This window comes from Equus quagga, chromosome 4 (genome assembly GCF_021613505.1).
Source record: "Equus quagga isolate Etosha38 chromosome 4, UCLA_HA_Equagga_1.0, whole genome shotgun sequence".
Lineage (NCBI taxonomy): Eukaryota > Metazoa > Chordata > Mammalia > Perissodactyla > Equidae > Equus > Equus quagga.
In genome coordinates this window covers 84,583,965-84,601,110 of record NC_060270.1, presented here as the reverse complement: position 1 = coordinate 84,601,110, position 17,146 = coordinate 84,583,965, and the positions used below count along the sequence as shown (strand labels likewise).

The window sequence follows — 17,146 nt, the reverse complement described above, 5'->3', positions numbered from 1 at the left end:
ATTAACTTTAAATATTTGGCATGGATTGGCTAGTAGCTAGGAAGTGGTTTTTAGAGAGAGATACCTAAAGTTGAAAGGGTTTCTTTAAAACCATTTGCTGTAGATGATGAAAATGTAGGGTTTACCCTCTTCATGTCTACTCCTTCCAAATATCCACAAAAGCTATTTTTTCCCCACTCCCCTGCCCTGCCGCCTGTAAAACAGAAACACGGACTGATTCATGCCCTGCTCCATACATGTAAAATTTGTACCAAAATATCTCATGTGAAAATGATTTGTAATCCATAGACTTAATATTTGGGAGATATTTTGAGATGTAAAAATCCCATCCTTTGGGTTGTGATGGTTTTTGTTTTCTACAAATAAATCTAATCTATAAAGTTCAAAAAAAGAAAAAAGGCGACCTCAAGAAGATAAATCTCCTAATCTTAGTGAAGAGATTGTTTTTCAGGGGCATTTATAAATAATTTCAAGAGAAAAGAGATATGCACTTAAGAAACAAATGAGAAGAGGCTTGAATCATTCAAGAATGGAGTTCACTGTTGATTCTTGTAAGGATAAGTCAAAGATAAAGATAGACACTAGTTAAAGTTATAAGGATAAATTTTATGCAGAAAAAATTATTGCAATAGGGAAGAGTGTCCTGTGTGAACTGAAATCAACTTCACTGAAATAAAAGACTTGAAACTTTTTAGAGGCTGGAGTGTGCTAAGGGAAAGACACTTAAGGGGTGTGAATGGGGGTTGTTCCAAGTGACTAGGCCATCTGGGTTGGTTAAATGGTGCTTATCCCAGAGAGTCTGTAGTTTATATAGGCCAAGGTTGAAGACTAGTTGAAAGAGGGCCCAGAGGAGCCTGACTAGAGTTTGGTGAATGAGAGAGTCTTTGTCAGGTAATAAAAAAATGTGAAAAGAAGTTGCAGGATTCAATGACAGGTTTAGGCCTAAGGAAGAATTGACAAGGGCCTAGCTATGCAAGTATTGGCATTAAATTTATATATTCAATTTTAGATTTCAATGTGAATTTTGTTTATCCTAAAATCTATGACTTAATTCCACAGATAGTGTCAGAAAGAGAGGCCTCAGTACTGAGAAAACAGTTCTATTTGAAATAAACTAAAAGCCTGGTAATAATTTTTTTTTCACCTGCTGGGTACAATGACATTTCTTTACAGTAATTCTCTTGAAAAAGAATGTCAGTTGTACTAAAATAGGGCAAATACTTTGAAATGACTGCTGTTTTGAAATGATTATGATTACAAGTGAACAAACAGGTTTGGAGGAACCAAGAAATGAATATATTTTTTTTTCTTCTGAAATAACACTAAACTTGAATTGAATTCTTAGAGAAAATGGTTAATGTAATCATTTTCCTTTTCTTATTACTGTAACTTCTTTTATGGTGACACATAATATGAAATACAGTTGACCCATATAGAAGCTTAAAAAGTATAGTAAATGTTTTTAAAAGTCTTACATTTCAGCCCAGTTTTTGAACTGGATAAATTTCTATAGACAGCAGGAAATATCTGAGGTACATAAGTAAATATTACTGCAATTTGGCAATTACTGAACAACATTCTTTTTTAGCAAGTCTCAACACACACCTAATTAAACAGGCTTTGAAAACTACTCACAAATATTTTTAAAGCAAAGAAATAAGGAACTCCTTTTGGTCTATTACTGTGTACTTAAAAGTGCATAGTAATATGTGATAGTGTGGTTGCAAAAACCATTATCTGCTATTTTCTTCAAGAGCATATTATGTCATCTTGAAATTTTCTCAACTGGACCTGGCTCAATTTTGAGATAGGTATGTGCTTTTGGACAATTTTGTTAAATTTTTTTATTCAATAAATATTTTTAACTGTTTATGCTATGCACTGTGTGAGCTCTTGGTTATACATTTGTAAACAGAACAGATATTTTGTATACTCTCATGGAATCTACACTCCAATGATGACATAGAATGATAAGTGAATATACAATGCTATTATAAATTACAACTGCCTTGAAATGAAGGTCTCTTTCTTTATAAACCAATCATATTATCCATGCAGTTAATACTAGTTGCTCATTATTTCAGCCCGAAATACCATTTTTGAGTATGTGTATTATTCCGTGGCCTCAATGAATTAATCATAATAACCAATATTTAAGGAACAATGTACAATTTACCTAACTTAAAAATAAATGACTGCAGCCAGTAAAGGGCAAACTAATCCATTCTATGCTATCATTATAAATCAGACAATAGATCTAGAAAAAGATATAGAGATATTATATATGTGTTTCTATATGGCTGTTTATTTATAAACACTGATATCGGTCAAATATTCAGCTCATCAATGTTTGTGCACCCCTTTTGGAAGACCTCAACAACTGATTTTACATAACTACTAAAAGGCTCAGAATAATCTTTCCAGTAATAATAGAAAGACTGAACTCACGTTACCTGTGTGGGGTAAAACAAAGTGTACGCCAAAGTTTTAGAGAAATGAAAATCTTCCATTCCAAATCAATCATACAGAATTATATGTGGTCATTGGATGGATTTTTTCATCATTCCTATCCCAACCCCTGACAAAACAATCCAAAGAGGGTGTTTTTTCTATTCACTTATAATTTCCTTGCTCTAATTTCAGCCTTAGCGAATTGAGTTCAACAATTAGTATTAAATTGAACCAAACAATTGCTAATGCTCCGTAATCTGTTCCGTCCTTTTATAGATGAATGCTCGCTGAACAATGGAGGCTGTAGCAACCATTGTTCTGTTGTTCCTGGAAGAGGAATTGTCTGTTCCTGCCCTGAAGGACTTCAACTCAACAAAGATAATAAAACATGTGAAATTGTGGATTATTGTAGCAGTCATCTGAAGTGCAGTCAAGTGTGTGAGCAGCACAAGCACACAGTCAAGTGCTCATGTTATGAAGGGTGGAAGCTGGAGGTGGATGGTGAGAGTTGCACAAGTGTTGGTAAGTAGATGCGTGTTTCGCTATACTTAAGAATAGCAAGTGCTTTTTTTGTTTTTTGTATGTTTACCATATTTAAGAATGGATCCTAAGAAAAAAATCCAAAAAACACCTTCAGAAAATTAATAAAAAGATTCAACTAATTTTACATAAGTCATTTAAATATAATGTGTATTTTAGAGCCACTCCAAAATCTTCCAGTCAGAAATTGTTACAAAAATTGTTACCATTACAATCCATCAGATTATTTTTTCCTTAAATACTGTTTTCATCCTCCTCCTCCCTAGGGGCTTATTTTTGTATGATTCACAGCATTTACTTTTATTTCTGTTTGTGTGCTTTTCAGAACCCTCCAAAGTCTGCCCCTGTCCCACACTTGGCAATTGTACTTCTGCTACTGTTGAAAACAATGCCTTACTCTGGCTGTGTTCATCTTCTAACTTCCCATTTAAAACATGCTGCGGATTCTCTTGGTCATATTCCACAGTAGGAAAAACAAACAAAGGCTATGGAATCTGACATTTGAACTCTACTCCTAAAGCTGGCATTCATTATGTATGTGACCCCAGGCAGGTTACATAAAACGTCTTGAGCCTCAGTTTTCTCATCTTTCAAATATTGATGCTCATTATAACAATATCTCCCTTAGATGTTGCAAGAATCACATGAAGCACTTGTTACTGTGCCCCACCCCCTTTAGGTGCTTAATGAGTGATGGTTTCTCACTGTCTTCTCCAGCTTCTTAGTCTGAGTCCGCGGGACACTTAGAGGTCCATGGATAGAACTGAACGGATCGTGAACTTTGTTGGGGAAAAACATTACACCTTTGTTTTCTTTAACCTCTCACTGAAAGTTCACGTTTCTTTCCATTGTGAATGTATGCCACGGACCAGTTATTAGCAGCAACTATGACTGCGTCTCCAGAAGAAGTGATAGACATATTCATATCACTTTAAAGTTGTTGCTGATATCTCAAAATGTCACTTAAATTCAGGCTTTGAGAACCACTACTGCTGCAATAATGGGAGTTGTTAGACTCACTGCTCAATCTTGTTCTTGAAAAGCACCTATATTACTACATCCAAAAGTGTTTTTTTTTTAATTTTGACAACTGTGTTTCAATATGTGAGATTCCTTTATCTATGTATACTCTTTTTTTTTTTTAACTTTTTCTTACTGCTTTTGTACTTTTTAAAACTTTCTGATAAGGTATATACAGGCTTCATCAGACTGCTAACAAACCATACATCATAAACTTTTTTCACGTTGATGCTTCTCCTTAGATTGTACTTTCCCCTCTTAATCTCTAAAAATCCTGGATATTTCTTAACACCTACTAGCTCAAATCTTTCTTATTTAATGGAATCTTTTCCCAAATATTCTTGCTCTCCACTTATTTCTTCTTTCTGTGTCTAAAATATATTGTCCATGAAAATAGGTGGTCACATTTTTAATTTGCTGCTTTATATTCCTATCTTCTTCCTTTCTTCTCTACCTCTCTGATGAAGTAATAAGCATCTTGAAGTCAGAAATCAAGTTATAGATGTTTCTCTTGTCTTTTACGTAATAGCCAGTTCAGTTCTGGAAAAATAATATGCAATCAAAATATATATATGTTTTCCAAGAATGTTAAATTATTTTATTTTTTTATTTTAAATCCTATCTTCTGGTTGTTTTCTCCTGACAAAATTTGAGTCCTAGAAGCATAAGATTAGCAGATATTTGTTCAACTAGTTCTCTTCCAAGATTCTTGCACAAAGTAATTGACATGAAGGGCTGAAAAAAATAGCCATTTTTTGTAATGATAATAGTCATTTCATTTGTATACATGTTTGGAGTAGGGAAACAAAAGATCAAATTTTGACCTCAGACATATTTATAATCATATTTTACAAGAGAATTGGCTCCATATCTAGCTTTTGGATACAGACAACAAAATGATTGACTTATTTTAGTGGTTTGGGACTCTATGAAATCAGTAACAACTCATGTTCAGTATTAGAATAATTCAACATTTGAATATAAGTAACCAGGCACAAAGATAATTCTCCTAATGGAATTGACCGCCTTCTACTCTCGGCTCAGAGTGAAACTGACAGTACCATATCATTTCTCACTGTCACAACTGCTATATTTCACACCTGGCTTTGTTGATAATTTAAGAGGGAATCAAAAGTATATTTTACCTTTTAAAGTTAATATGGAATGTTTCTTACTTGGAGAATCTAACCTGCTGGTAATTTATCCCTTCCTGAAACAGATAGTGTACCAAATACCATTGTCAGCATTTATATTATTAAAAATAATATAGGTTTTGTGAGGTAATGAAAATTATTTTTTATTTAAACCAATTTTCATTTATAAGGATGATTTTATCCTGTATTTCATTTACTTTATTTCTTTTTGAAAAACCTGTAGTAGATTCATAGTTCAATAACAATGAATTGGTCATTAACTATTGGACTTTGAAAATAAAATTTCCTTTTTTTTTGCTATTCTTTTGTTCCTTTTTTCCATCATTCTTAAGAGGAATCCTTGTTTTTAAAATGTATTCTTTGTATTGAACGCAATGCCTGCGCTTATTCTTCTTGGCGTTTTAAAAATAAAGAATAATAGTACTCTTTATGCTTCAAATTAGAACCATAACTCCTCCTTTCTTTTTTTCTCTTGAATTTTCCTCTATAGTTATTTCATATTTTCTTATTTCTCTCAACTCTTTCCTTCCTAAATACTTTACAATTTGACTTTTGCTGATTTCCTGTACCGATTCTGTTTCCTCTAAGTTCACTTTCAACATCTTATTAGTTAAATATAATTATTTTTATAATCTTTATTTTTTAATTTAATGTGTCCGTAATTCTCACTTTTCTTGGATATCTCACTACTTTACCAGTTCCTTACGTGTTCCTTCTTTAACACATAATTTGTTAATCACCTTTCTCCTAAATTATTGGGGTTTTTTTTTTACTTATAAACACCCAGAATATTGCTGCTGATTGCATTTTTTTCTATCTCTTTTCTATCTCTGGCTTCCTTGCTGTTTGGTAGACAGCTCACTTGAAAATTTGCAGCATATTTCTAGTAACATCGGAAAGAAAATTGTAGCGTTCCCTTTTATTTTCTCTTAGCCCAAGTTAGGTCAACTTTTCCCACCAGTATTTTTCTTGGTTCTTATTCTCTCATTTTTCCATTTTTAGAATTTAAAAATTGTATTTAGGGGACAGACCCATGGCCAAGTTGTTGAGTTCATGCACTCTGCTTCAGCGGCCCAGGGTTTCACTGGTTCAGATCCTGGACGTGGACATGGTACCACTCATCAGGCCATGCTGATGTGGTGTCCCATGTGCCACAACTAGAAGGACCCACAGCTAAAATATACAACTATGTACTTGGGGGATTTGGGGAGAAAAAGCAAAAAAAAAAAAAGATTGGCAACAGTTAGCTCAGTTGCCAATCTTTAAAAAAAAATTGTATTTATTTTTCAATTTACATCAAATTTTTAGGAAAGAGATTATGTAAAAATGCATAAATACAATGATCATCTACTGGTACACTGTGTCCATTACCCAAAGCTTAATTCTCATATTCCTCTATGTGTATCCTCTTGGAGAAATCCTTTCACTCTGAGATCTTCATCACCTCAAAACTGATTACTATGTCATTTACATCCTCAACTATACTTTCTTTCCTACTATCCAATTCTATTTCAGTAAGTATCATCAAGTCACCTCAAAATTAGTTGGCTAAGATTATCCATACAGTTATCCATAGTTTTGTCACTCGTTCCAGTTTTCTTCAGATCTTCAGGGCTCACAACCTCAACTCATCTTTGACTTTTCCAGTTCTTGTTCCCCCGTCGTCTCCCCATTTCCTAATTTTTTCTCTGCAGTGTTTCGTGGATTCAGCCTTCTCTAACTGAGTATCATTTGTGCCACAGCACAGGCCAGGATTTATATATCTTGTAATGATGGAGGCAGTCTCCTCTCTGGCCTGTTTGTTGTCATCCTCTGGTTTCTCCAGTTTGCAAGGAGAATATTGAAACTTGAAGCAATGGATTATTTTTATTGAAAAGGAAGAGGTAAATATAGATGTGGAAGATGAGAATTAATTGAAAGGCATCAGACATATAGTAAAGAATAAAAAGTGTAAGAAAAAGAATAAAGTAATGGTGAACAAATGGGCTACCTTGGAGAATAATAGCAGATAAAGATAAAGAGATCAGGGGAAGGAAGCTGTGGGGCGTTTATAATCTGGCCATCCATTCCTTTATTTATCTTAATAAAATGATACTTTAAAATGTCAGTTTCCATCCATGATTTTAAAGTAGTTCTCTATTATTTATGGAAAGAATCTCAAATTCTTCAGCCTGCTCTTCAGGCCCTTCTTCATTTTTGCTCATTTTATCTTTCCAAACTGATGTTTCATTATCCTCCGCTGTGGGTTCCCACCCTAAGCACATTATTACTGTTTTCATTAGTAAGGATAATAAATCCATAGTGGCCAAGAACATATAAAGTACTTTCACATATCTCACTTCATTTTACCCTCTTCTTCATGTGCTCTGCTCATTATCATCTATGACCTTTCAGGATGACAATATCTTCTACATTCTCTCTGGAAATTTGAATCCTATACTCTATTCAAAACTCCCTCCTGTAAGAGTCATTTCTTCAAGTTAATTATTATAATATTATTAATAGCTACCATTTATCAAGCATCTAAAATGGGATGAGCAATTTATTCATAGCTTATAGGAAAACAATTAGATATTATTAATACTCTGATTTGATACCTATGGAAACTGAGACCCAGAAAGATTATTTCATTGCCAAGGGCCTTGTGGCAAAGAAATGTTAGAGCAAAGTTTTGAACTTCATTTCTCCTGACTCCAAAGCAAGAGCTTTTGCAACCTACTACAAATATCTCATCTATTTCTCTGTGCTGTGTGCCCTCACACTCCCATGATGCCTTTGAATAGTTTATGTTTTAGGAGCTTGTTTCTGTCATCACTTACACCCAAACTTTCTTAAAAGCTTAAATTGAATCAGGTTATTTTATACATCTTTTGAAAGATATAAAAATTTTGCAGCAAATGCTGGTTCAATGTAAAAGCTTCCTCTATTACTTAAAATAGTAAGTTTTTACTATATTTTTATGATCTGTGCTATATATACAGCTAATCTGCTGCTTACAACCACTATGTAGTGTCACATGGTATGTAACCACCTGTTTTTGTTTATCCATTCTACCATATAAGTACACTCAAGTCACCCCCAACTCTCTGCACAAATACTGCTGCCATAGGCATACATTTACTTATATTCTTAAAATATGCATGAAAAATCCTTCGGGACAAAATTACAGACTCACAGGATGTTCTTATTCTTACTGTGAGTAAGTAGAACCTGTTGCTCTTCAGAGGGTTGAACAGTCTACATCTGTACCAACAGTACACTTCCAAAGTTTTCACATCCTTGGCAGCTCTCAAAATTATCTAATTTTTTAGTCCCCCCCCCAATATATTGGAGTAAAGTGATATTTCATTGCTTCAGTTTGTATTTTTCTTGTTACTTATGAGTTTGAGTATCTATACGCTTGCTAGCATTTTGCATCCCTTCATTTCCTTTGGCCATTTTCCTATTAAGATTACTGCCTATTCATATTGATTTGGAAGAATTAACTGTATGTTCTACATGTTAGACATTTCAAATATCTTCTCAATTCTGTCACCCATCTGTTAATTTTATTCATGTTGATGTTTGTTAAACAATTCCTCATTCTCTTTCTGCTTCTCTCACTCATTCCTTTCTTTGTTTCATTCCTTTTCTTACTTTTCTTCCTCCTACAATCATTTTTATCTCCCCCATAGTTAATGTCTTCTGGGCTAACATTCATTCATTGATTCTTATAGTTAATCCGTGATTCAGTTATGTAATCACAAATATCTATTAAATGCAGTCTAGCAAAAGGCACTGGGCTATGTCCTAGAAATGCAAAGATTTTTTGCTCAATCCCTTGCCCAAGTGAGCTTGCCCTTTCTTGTTCTTTCTCCCTCTCTCGGCTTCTCCTTCTCTCTCCCTCTCTCTCTTTCTCTCTCTCTCTCTCTCTCTCACACACACACACACACATCAAATGTAGATTCTTACCACTTATTGATAGAAAGAATATACAAGTTTTTTAAAAACCTGAATTATAAAGCAGAGCTATTGAGGAAAAATATCCAGAAATTCTCAGGCAAGTAATTCAGAGGAGAGAAACAAAGAAACAAACAAATGGCTCTCAGGAAAAATTGATGGACAGCTGATGGCATAATCTTGTAAATTCATACCTTTGAGTAATAGTTGAAAGTCTATCCTATCCTTCATTTCATAGACTCTATGTCCGCTGCCATCATGGGTATCACACTTCAGTAATATTTGGCTATCGTTCATTCCCAATATAGCTATAGCTGAAGGAATGGAGAAAAGGAAATAATAAATATTGAGCCAGAGAAATGACAGACCATTTACCACTTCATAAGTTTCTACTGTGTAAAGGAAATGTATCCGATGATGGGGACAGAGAAACTCAAATAAATTCTTAAATATAAGAACAGGAAAGATAGTAAAAACTCTGAAATAGCAGGAGAGAAAGCATTGTAACTATAATATCACTTTGTTTGATGATATTATGTGTATGATAAAGAATCACGAGTTATTCATATAGAATTGCTAGTTGTAGAGCTATAATAACAATTTACCCTGAGATGGCTGCAGAGGGACTCTTTTTCTTAGACAAGTCATCTACTGCTTTCATATTGTGTCTTGTAAAAATCATTATGCGAATGTATAGTGGGACTAAAAGAAAATCAGAGATAGGAGAATTTTAGATAGAAGACTACAGTCTTTTGAGTATTTTTTATAATCTACTTGTGATGTAATACATTTATAAACATGAAATTCATCACTATAAAAATGTAAATTATAATCTTTGTTTTGTACATAGGTCATCTCATAATATGCTAAAGCAGAAAAATTTAAAGCCACTTCCATATTAAGAGAGTGGTGTACCGGTTTGACTGTTAAATTCAGTCATTTATGAGACTGGAGCTGATATGCTGGAAAAATTCTTAGAAGATTGTAAAAATGAATGACTATTTCACAGTTTGCTAATATTCATTCTAAATTGAGTTTGCCCCAAAAGAAGTTAATATGCCTACATCAAAATTGAAATGCACCAGAAAATTCTTCATTGTGTTTTATCTTCAAATATTTTATACAGAGTGAGGTGGTTTTTTTTGAGTAAAGAAAAATATCATTGTCATACTTGGAATTTTAAAATTCAGTCTTCATGATTTCCCGCTAGTTTATGAAAAGACATATTGGGTTATTCATTACAACTTTTTTCATTCTCTCAAAGAGGAAATAATAATTTAACAAACCAACAGAAATCTTAAAAATAGAGGCATTTGGAGAAGTTATCAAGATTCAGAGTTCAGATATGAGAGAATTTGAATATTTACACTTTGATTTTTTATTTTCGGTAAACTGGTTTATTATAGTCAAGCATAATCAAATAAATATTTATCAAACAACTCTATTCTCACCAAAAACTGACTATAGTAAATACAAGAACTTGAGAACCCTCCTTAAGCAGTCTTAATAAAATAGTCAATGTCATGTTACTGTTTGGAGAAACAAAGTATGTTTTTAATCACCTTTCACTTTACCCTGAAATCTTTCAAACTTATTTGAAACCAATGGAGAATAATGTATTCAGAACCAAATTTTTAAAGTATTGAAAATTTGCTATTAACAATAAAAACAATTTTGTAAAAGTAATGAAACGTTAGATAACTTTGAAACCCTCTGTGGATATTCCTCCATTCCCAGAGATAACTACTTTTGTGAAACTGGTATATCTATTATAATAGTTTGTGTTCTTAAATAATATATGATATAATATTTGTGTTTTAAAATTTATAAAGTTATACACATATATACCCAGCTGGAACTAGTTGAGTTTCGTGCTAACAAATATGATTTTGAGATTTATCCATAGTATTTTGTATAGGTCTATTTACTCCTCTTAACTGCTTTATAGTATTCTACTGTATAAAAAGATTATAGTTTTGTCAATCCTCTCTTATTTATGGTCATTGAAGTCATTTTCAGTGTTTTGCTACATCAAACTATGTTGTAGTGAATGCTCTTATGATGTCTACTTGTGAAAATGTGCACAAGTTGAACCACATGTTCAAGTGTATGGACATCTGCAGTTGCACATGTTCATCTCTCTTATTGCCAAGTATATCTCCAAAACAGTTGTACAAATACACATTACCATCAGCAGTTTGTCAGAGTTTCCAATTCTCCAAGTTGTTGCTAACACTAGACAGAATATGGGTCAAATCCGTGTTCCTCCACTTACTAGCTGTATGACGCCGGGATGTTAGTTATGTAACTTTTCGGTGCCTCTATCTCTTCCTGAGCAAAATGGGGATGATAATCTTACCCACTTCTTAGGACTTTGTGAGGATTGCATAAATTGAGGTTTATAAAAATTTAAGAATAATTGTACTGTATGGAAAGCACTAGCAAGTGTTTGTTATAATAATTTTGAGACTTCTAAACAATATAATGGGTGGGGTCTTGCTCTTTTAATGGGTATAAAATTTTCTGAATTCTCCCAATTTATGCAATTATCTCATTATGGACTAGCAACAGTTTGTAGACTGGCGCCAGTCTATGGACATAGCTTTGAGTGGTACTTCTCTAAATCTTTCTGAGTCGTGTGGGATTTTTTTTCTCTTTTTTTTTTACATTTGGTTAGAGGGCATAATTTTACTAATTTATCCATGTTTATAATGATTTTATATCTTTTCGGATTCTCTGTTTCTTTTTAAGTCAATTTTATTAACTTTTTTCTAGAAAATGTCTTATTTTATTATTTTTAAATGTATTATTGATTATATCTCACTTCCTTATTTTTTATTTCCTATATTCATAATAGTTTCCCTATTTTCATTCTTCCTATTTTTCCTTTGTACATATATAAGTATATGCATGCATATATATATGTATCAGTCCTGCCATGGGTTTATCTATATTTTATTAGTCTTTCAAACAAATGTTTTTGGGATTTCTTGATGATATCTTTTTCTCTGTCTTATTAATTTCTATAATTATATATATTTTACTTTTAATTTGTTTAACTGCTTTTTGTATTTTCTGAATTCTTGAAATTCAATATTTTATTAATTTTTAAAGAATGAATTCTCTATTTTTTCAACTAGCACAAATACACTGGAAGAAAAAGCATTAAATTGTTAGCATGCTGTATTTTCTTTCCTTATTTAGATCAAAAAATTTTCAGAGCTAAGTGTAGTTGTACAGATTCAGCTGAATAAAAATTATATGATTTTTGGCTAAGAGTGGAATAAAAGTAGTATTTGTAGAGTTCTTTATTCTTTACAAATTTCCACGCTCATTACCGTATTTCTTTTTTTATAACAGGTGGGTTGAGATATAATCCATGTACCATAAAATTCACCCTTTTAAAATGCACAGTTTGGTGGTTTGTAGTATATTCACACAGTAGTGCAACCATCGCCACTATCTAATTTTTAAAAAATTTAATCATCCCATCTCTAAAACAACCCGTAGTCATTAAAAGTCACTCCCCATCAATCCCTACCCCAGGCCCTGGCAACCACTAACCTATTTTCTGTCTCTGTAGATTTGCCTAGCCTGAATAGTTCATAAAAACGTAATCATGTAGTATGTGGTCTTTTGTGACCAGCCTCTTTCACTTGGGATACTATTTTCAAGATTCATACATGTTTTAGCATACATCAATATTTCATTTCTTTTTATTGCTGAATAGTATTTTTATTGTATTGACATACCACATTTTGTTTATCCATTCATCATTTGATAGGCATTGGGATCATTTCTATTCTTTATTTATTATGAATAATACCACTGTGAATATTCATGCACAAGTTTTTGTGTGGACATGCATAATCGTTTCTCTTGGGTGTACAACTAAGAGTGGAATTCCTGAGTCATATGGTAACTCAATGTTTAACACTTTTAGGAACTGCCAGACTGTTTCTCAAAGTGGCTGCATCGTTTTAAAATCCCATGAATGGTGGATGAAGGCTCCAATTTAATCTTGCCATCAGTTGTTCTTGTCCATTTCTTTTTGTTATAGTCATTCTAGAGGATGTGAAGTGGTATCTCATTGTGCTTGACTTCTGTTTCCCTAATGACTAATGATATAAAGCTTCTTTTCAAGAGCTTATTGGTCATTTGTATATCTTCCTGGTTGAAATGCCTATTCAGAAGCTTTGCCCACTTTTAAACTGGGTTTTCTTTTTATTATTGAGTCGTAATTGCTCTTTATATATTCTAGACCCAAGTCCCTAATCAGATATGTGTTTTGGAAATAGTTTCTTCCATTTTTTAGGTTATTTTTGCACTTTCTTGATGTTGTCCTTTGAAGCGCAAACTTTTTTTTAGATGAAATTCAGTTTATTTTTTTCTTTTGCTGCTTGTGCTTTGGTATCATAGCTAAGAAGCTATTGCCTAATTTAATGTCACTAGGATATACTCCTATGTATTCTTCTATTGTATAGTTTTACCTTTTACATTTAGGTCTATGATACATCTTGAGTTAATTTTTGTATATGATGTGAGGTTCAAACTTCATTCTTTTGCAAGTGGAAATCCAGTTCCCCCAGCACAATTTCTTGAAAAGACAGTTCTTCCTCCATTGAACAATTCTTTGGAAATTGGGCTTTGGGGGTAGGTCCAAACCCATCTGCCCCCTCTAGTGGCTTCTGAACTGTTTGTTTCTAAGACTACCATGGAGCTGGGGAAAGGGGAATAGAACTGGTACATGTTAAAACACCACAAAGCTTGCTATTCTTATTGATAGCAATTTTTCTTGAATAAAAATTCATTGGATTGTTGCTAGACTTTGGTTGATTTCTAGAGTTTAGAAAAAAAGTGATTTTGACCATTTGGCTAGTATTTTCCTGGAGAAGAGTATTTTCAGAGGTGCTTGCTCCATCATTCAGGAACTGGTTTTCTATCTTACTAATTTTAATTGTTCATGCTTTTTAATCTATATATTTGTTGCCGGAATATCTCTCTTTATTTCTGAATTCTCTATTTGAGGTCCTGTTGGTCAAGAAATGGTTTAGTAATTATTTTTAGTTTTAAAGCATATGAAGAGCCTGGCAGTTTTTATAATTGATTTTTAATTTAATCCCATTGTGCTCAGAGTATGTGTTCATTGTTAGATTGATTCTTTGCTGTCTCCTGAGACTTATCTTGTGGACTAGAACATAGCCACTGTGTTAAATGCTTCATGTGTGCTTAAAGAGAATATATCTCCTATTTTGGTGGTACAGATTTCTATATATTCCCTGTGGGTTGAGCTTTTTGTTTTTATTTTGTTCTAATCATTTTTGTAATTATAACTTTTTATTAGTTTGTGTGGGAGTTGTAGATAAAAATCTCACAATGTAATTATGGATTTATCAATTTTGGCATTTAATTCTGTCAAATTTTGCTTCATATATCTTCAGGCTATATTATTAGGCACACACCATTTTAAGATTTTTATTTTATCGAGCTGTTTGTCTTATTATATAATAGTAAGCTTTTTATTTCTATAAAAACTGTTTGCCTTAAAGTCTATTTTGGCTAATATTAATATTGTTTTTTTAAATAATTCAATTATAATTCAAGACTCTTCACATGAAATTTTAGTGGCTGCATCACCAAAAATATTATTTTATTTTAAAAATCAAGACAACAAGACCTACATAATTTTAGTGACTTTCCTTTGTTTGTAGCAGAGGCAAGAGTAGAATCCAGGTGTGTTGAAGAATTTCTTTCTACATCAGTTGTAAAAGACAAGACAGTAATTTTTGGTTCAAAAGAATATACTTTCTCAAATAGATCATGAAAGTAAGATTAGTAAATGATCTTTTAAATATTGCTGTAGTAGAAACATGAGCACTCCTGAAGGGAAAAAACTTGTTTTACACTATTTGTCCTACTGAATCACCTTGCTCAGCATATATGCCATGTCCAAACAATTTTTGTTTTATTTATGAGTGTTTCAAAGAAGCTGGAAACGATCATTCCTTCTACTACTCGTTTGAATTTTTATTCTTAAAAATGATTAATCTTAATAGGAAAATTTATGTAAATGATAAAAAGTTGAACCAATGAAGAAGTAAGTGAAGTTAGTTATCTTCCCACTCCCGAATCCCAGTCACGAGTTCCCAAGGCACAGGTAACAGCATTTCCTCATTAATCCTTCAAGAAGTATTCTAAGATTTACCTTTATATAGATCTAAAACAAATCTTTTATTTTTTAACTTAAATGATGTCATAGTATGTGCACTGTTTGCATCTTGTTGTTTTCAAATTACAAAATATTGGAAATTATTCCATATCAGCACATCTGTGCCAATCATATTAATTTATGTGGCCCTATAATCTGATACTATAAGACTGGGTACATTATATATTTGGCCATCTATTGATAAATATTTATGTTGTTTTTAATCTTTTGCTACTCCAAATAATATTGCAAAGCATTTCCTTTCTCATCTGCCATTTTCCATATGCAAAACTATATCTTCAGAATAATTCCTTATAAATGGACCTCCTTACTCAAGGGGTATATGTACATTTCAACTTTTGATGGATATTGCCAAGTGGCTCTCTATAGAGCTTACAATAGTTTATGTTTCCATTATCAATATATTGGAGTGCTTTTTATCTGCATTTTAATCAATATAGTGTCTTCTCAAACAGTTCTATGGTTTTGAAATCCATTTATCTTTTTAAGAGAGAAATTGAACACTTTTTAAAATGTAAACATTGTTTATATTTTCCTTTTTATGAATTATTTAATATCTTTTGCTCATTATTTATTTGAGTATTTTTTGTCAATTTATAGGAGCTCATATGTACTAGAGAATTTAGTATGTTATTATATTACAAGTATTTTACCCAGTTTTTCATTTGTCTTTTGATTTTTTTATGTTATTTTTCTCCTACAATTTGTTTGTTTGTTTTGCTGAGGAAGATTTGCCCTCAGCTAACATCTGTTGTCAATCTTCCTCTTTTTGCTTGAGGAAGATTGTCCCTGAGCTAACATCTGTGCCAGTCTTCCTCTGTTTTGGACGTGGGTCATTGCCACAGCATGGCCACCAATGAATGATGTTAACCCAACACAGGCCACTGAAGTGGAGCGAGCCAAACTTAAACACTAGACCATGGGGCTAGCTTTCCTACAAGTTTTTAAATGTATATTAAACGTCATTCTTTTTTTAGGTCTTCTGTGATTTGTGTCAAACTCATAAAGGCCTTCCTCATTCTACAGTTCTAAAACTACTTCTTTTGTATTGACTTCTAAGCCTTTCATAGTTTCATTTTGTTACGTCAAAATTATTAAGCTATCTGGAAATTACTTTTTGTATTAAGTCAGGAAATTTTCCAACTTAATTTCTTCTCCAGGCACCCTAAAACTATCATAATTCTCAGCCCTATAATTAATTATGGGTCAGGACCAAAGTCTTTTTCTTTTCTTTTCTTTTTTTTGCTGAGGAAGATTCTCCTTGAGCTAACATTGGTTGCCAATCTTCCTCTTTTTTTCTTTTTACGTGGGCCACCATCACAGCATAGCTGCTAACAGATAAGTGGTGTAAGTCCACACCTGGGATCCGAACTCAGGCTGCTGAAACAGAACATGCTGAACTTAACCACTAGACCACCAGGGCTGGCCCCCAAAGTATTTTTTTATTGAAAATATAATGTTTTTAAATATCTGTTGGAGTTAATCACTATTATATATTTCCCCTAGTATTTTCCTAGTGAGTCACACTTTTTTAATGTAAACTTTAAAATTATCTAGTGTTATTTTAAAGAATGGTATTTGTAATTCTTTTTCATCACAGAAAATTTATAAATTAATTCAGGTAGACTCAAGGTCTTTGGGACATTTGTTTTTCTATCTAATAATACTATATACCTTTCCATTTCTTGACGTCTTTATTCCTCTCATTAGTGTTTTAAAATTTCTTCATATATTCTTTGTGTGTTTCTTAACAAGTTTATTCTGATATTCCTCATCTTTTTTCATTGTTGCTAATGTGCATTTGTTCTTTTTC

The 17,146-nt window shown here is 32.6% G+C and overlaps 1 protein-coding gene across 1 annotated transcript in view; it reads left to right on the top strand.

Moving 5' to 3' along the window:
• LRP1B (LDL receptor related protein 1B) overlaps positions 1-17,146 on the top strand; it is a 1,825,183-nt gene that overhangs the window by 1,186,050 nt on the left and 621,987 nt on the right. The window contains exon 23 of the mRNA XM_046659286.1: positions 2,728-2,973. Coding sequence (XP_046515242.1) covers positions 2,728-2,973 — 246 coding nt within the window. The remainder of the gene's footprint in view (positions 1-2,727; positions 2,974-17,146) is intronic.